The sequence below is a fragment of the Arachis hypogaea genome, chromosome 2, assembly GCF_003086295.3.
Source record: "Arachis hypogaea cultivar Tifrunner chromosome 2, arahy.Tifrunner.gnm2.J5K5, whole genome shotgun sequence".
NCBI classification, from domain to species: domain Eukaryota; kingdom Viridiplantae; phylum Streptophyta; class Magnoliopsida; order Fabales; family Fabaceae; genus Arachis; species Arachis hypogaea.
In genome coordinates, this window is record NC_092037.1 from 92,238,360 (window position 1) to 92,240,775 (window position 2,416).

Sequence of the window (2,416 nt, forward strand, 5' to 3'; positions counted from 1 at the left end):
CTGAAAACAATAGTTTTCACAAAATATGTCAACATACATGGGTCACTCAACCTCAGGAATTCGCTGGAAAAAAGTATAAAAATGGATTAAAATCTGAGAAAATCTTGGAATGGATGGGAGCTGTTAGTGGCAAAGTGCACGTCACAACCGCCATATAAGAAAAGAAGAAAACAAAAAGGTGTGAGTTGTCTCAAAAGTCAAAACATGCGCTCCTTAATACTCCTATCCTTTGCATGAACAGAGCAAGAACACTATCTTCCTTAATACTCAATAGTTCATTGAAGAATGAATTCCAAAGAAGAATATCGTGCGCCCCAATGGTTAAGACAAAAGTGGGAGCTTCTAGAAGAAACAGAGAAGAGATTAACTAGAGGAGTCAACATAATTTCATGGCCTAAACTACAAAGAATTCCACACTACATGACTGAGAGAGTGGAGTTTAGAAGATATTATGAGCCACAAATACTTTCACTTGGTCCATTTCATCTGGCAAAGCGAGAACTACTTCAGGGAACGCCATATAAAGTAGCATGGACAGCAATGTATGTTAAGCATACTAATCAACCGGTGAAGGATTTATTTCAGAGAATTCATAATCACGATTTGAATCTGCTCAAAAGATCGTCTGAGATATACAAAGACCAAGCAGAATACGAGACAGCTCGTGTATATGGCGAACTGGAGAACCTAAAAGACTTTCTCGCGTGGTTGTTAGTATTGGATGGATGTTCTTTACTTCAATTGATGGAAAAATCAGAGAACCTAGAAGATATAGAGCAAGAGCTATGGATCAGCATTGACAAGCTTGTACGGGTGCACCAGGATGTTCTTATCTTGGACAACCAGATTCCCTTCCAAGTGCTCAGGCTCTTGTGCAATGATGAAGTCCGGCTCGAAAAATGCCTCCACAACTTCCTTCAAGTACATGGTATTAAGACAGCACCCAAGCTTAGCGAAGGAAACCCCATCCATCTTCTAGATTATCTACGAAAGGCGCTGTTGATGAGAGACCTCAACACAATTCACAAGGAGATCGAGATCAAGATTGATATCCAGAGGAGATCCCTGCACCTGAGGAGGTATAGGATTGGGACGATACGGGAGCTCATGGCAGCTGGGATTCGTGTGAGAAAACATTCCCACAACTCTGTCTACCCGACCTTCAAAGATGGGATGCTGGAGCTTCCTGAACTCATTGTGGATGGCTCAACGGCTCATATCTTCCTCAACCTAGTAGCCTATGAGATGTGTCCTACTTTTCGAAACCAATTAGAGATAAGCTCATTCTTAGTGTTTATGAGCTCTCTCATTGACCAGCCAGAGGATGTGAAGGAGCTGAGATTGGCTGGCATAATTATCAATGAACTTGCCAGTGACAAAGAAGTGGCTGATCTTTTTAATAAGATGGACAGTGTTCTCGTGCCCGAAACGCCATTGTTCGCTCACATCAGAGACCAAATCCATACACATTTTGAATCCAAGCGAGGTAAAATCAAGATTCTAACTTGGATGGGAGAGGCCTATAACACGTTTTTCAGATCCCCGTGGACCGTTATTGCCTTGCTGGCTGCTACGCTTGGCCTTCTTCTCACATTTATACAAACATGGTTTGCTATCCACCCTACAGCTTCATGACACTTCTTCCTTTCTCTCCTTCCGGATCTGGCAGCAACAAAATATTATGGACGATTTTTATTTGCATTTAAAGTTTTAGTTCGTTTGTGCGTTTGATGATGAATAAAAAATTGCTCATATGAGCATGTGGATTTGTGTGTTTATTATGGATTTGTTTGTGTTTGATGAAGAATGAAAATTCAGATTAATTACAAACGAACATTGAGAATATTATATTATTTTAAATTTAATATTATATTCTTTTAATTTTTTAATTAATTATGTCTCCTATTTTCTGCGCTACTAACTGCAGAAAAAGAAAACCAATCTTTTTGGGATTGGCACCGTCTTTTGAAAGGGAAAATTGTAGTTGAAAAGGGACTCAGACGAAAGATAGAGGTTGAAAACAATGTTCGTATTTTCAGCGACCCATGACTGCAATCTCTATATCCGTTCACAGCTAATTCACCAGCCAATTACAACCCAAATCTCTCTTGGGTAAAGAATCTATTTTCAAAAGGAGAAATGCTAGGGGCTAGTAATTTTGATGTTTTATAACTATTAATTAATCATCAATAGTGTTTTTAATGGTGTGAGATTATATCTAATGGTGGAAGATCACTCACTTACTTTTGTTTTGATGGTTAAGTACTGGCCAAAAAACACAAAAGTTGTAAAGTTGTTGCCCTCTAGAGTTTTCTTTTCAAAAGAGAAAAGATGGAATCAACAATTAATAGAGAGTTCATTCCCTCCGATCATTGCTACAAGAATTTTGAATATGTCCGTACATGTCACACTCTAC

The 2,416-nt window shown here is 38.9% G+C and overlaps 1 protein-coding gene across 1 annotated transcript; it reads left to right on the forward strand.

Moving 5' to 3' along the window:
- Window positions 1-285: 285 nt before the first annotated feature.
- On the forward strand, window positions 286-1,635 carry LOC112728160 (UPF0481 protein At3g47200-like). Its single transcript, XM_025778204.1, has one exon. The coding sequence runs from the start codon at window positions 286-288 to the stop codon at window positions 1,633-1,635; it is 1,350 nt and encodes a 449-aa protein (XP_025633989.1).
- Window positions 1,636-2,416: the final 781 nt, after the last annotated feature.

What these genes read in the sequence shown, in the direction of transcription:
- LOC112728160 (XM_025778204.1), top strand. Translation starts at nt 286, where the DNA reads ATGAATTCCAAAGAAGAATATCGTGCGCCCCAATGGTTAAGACAAAAG.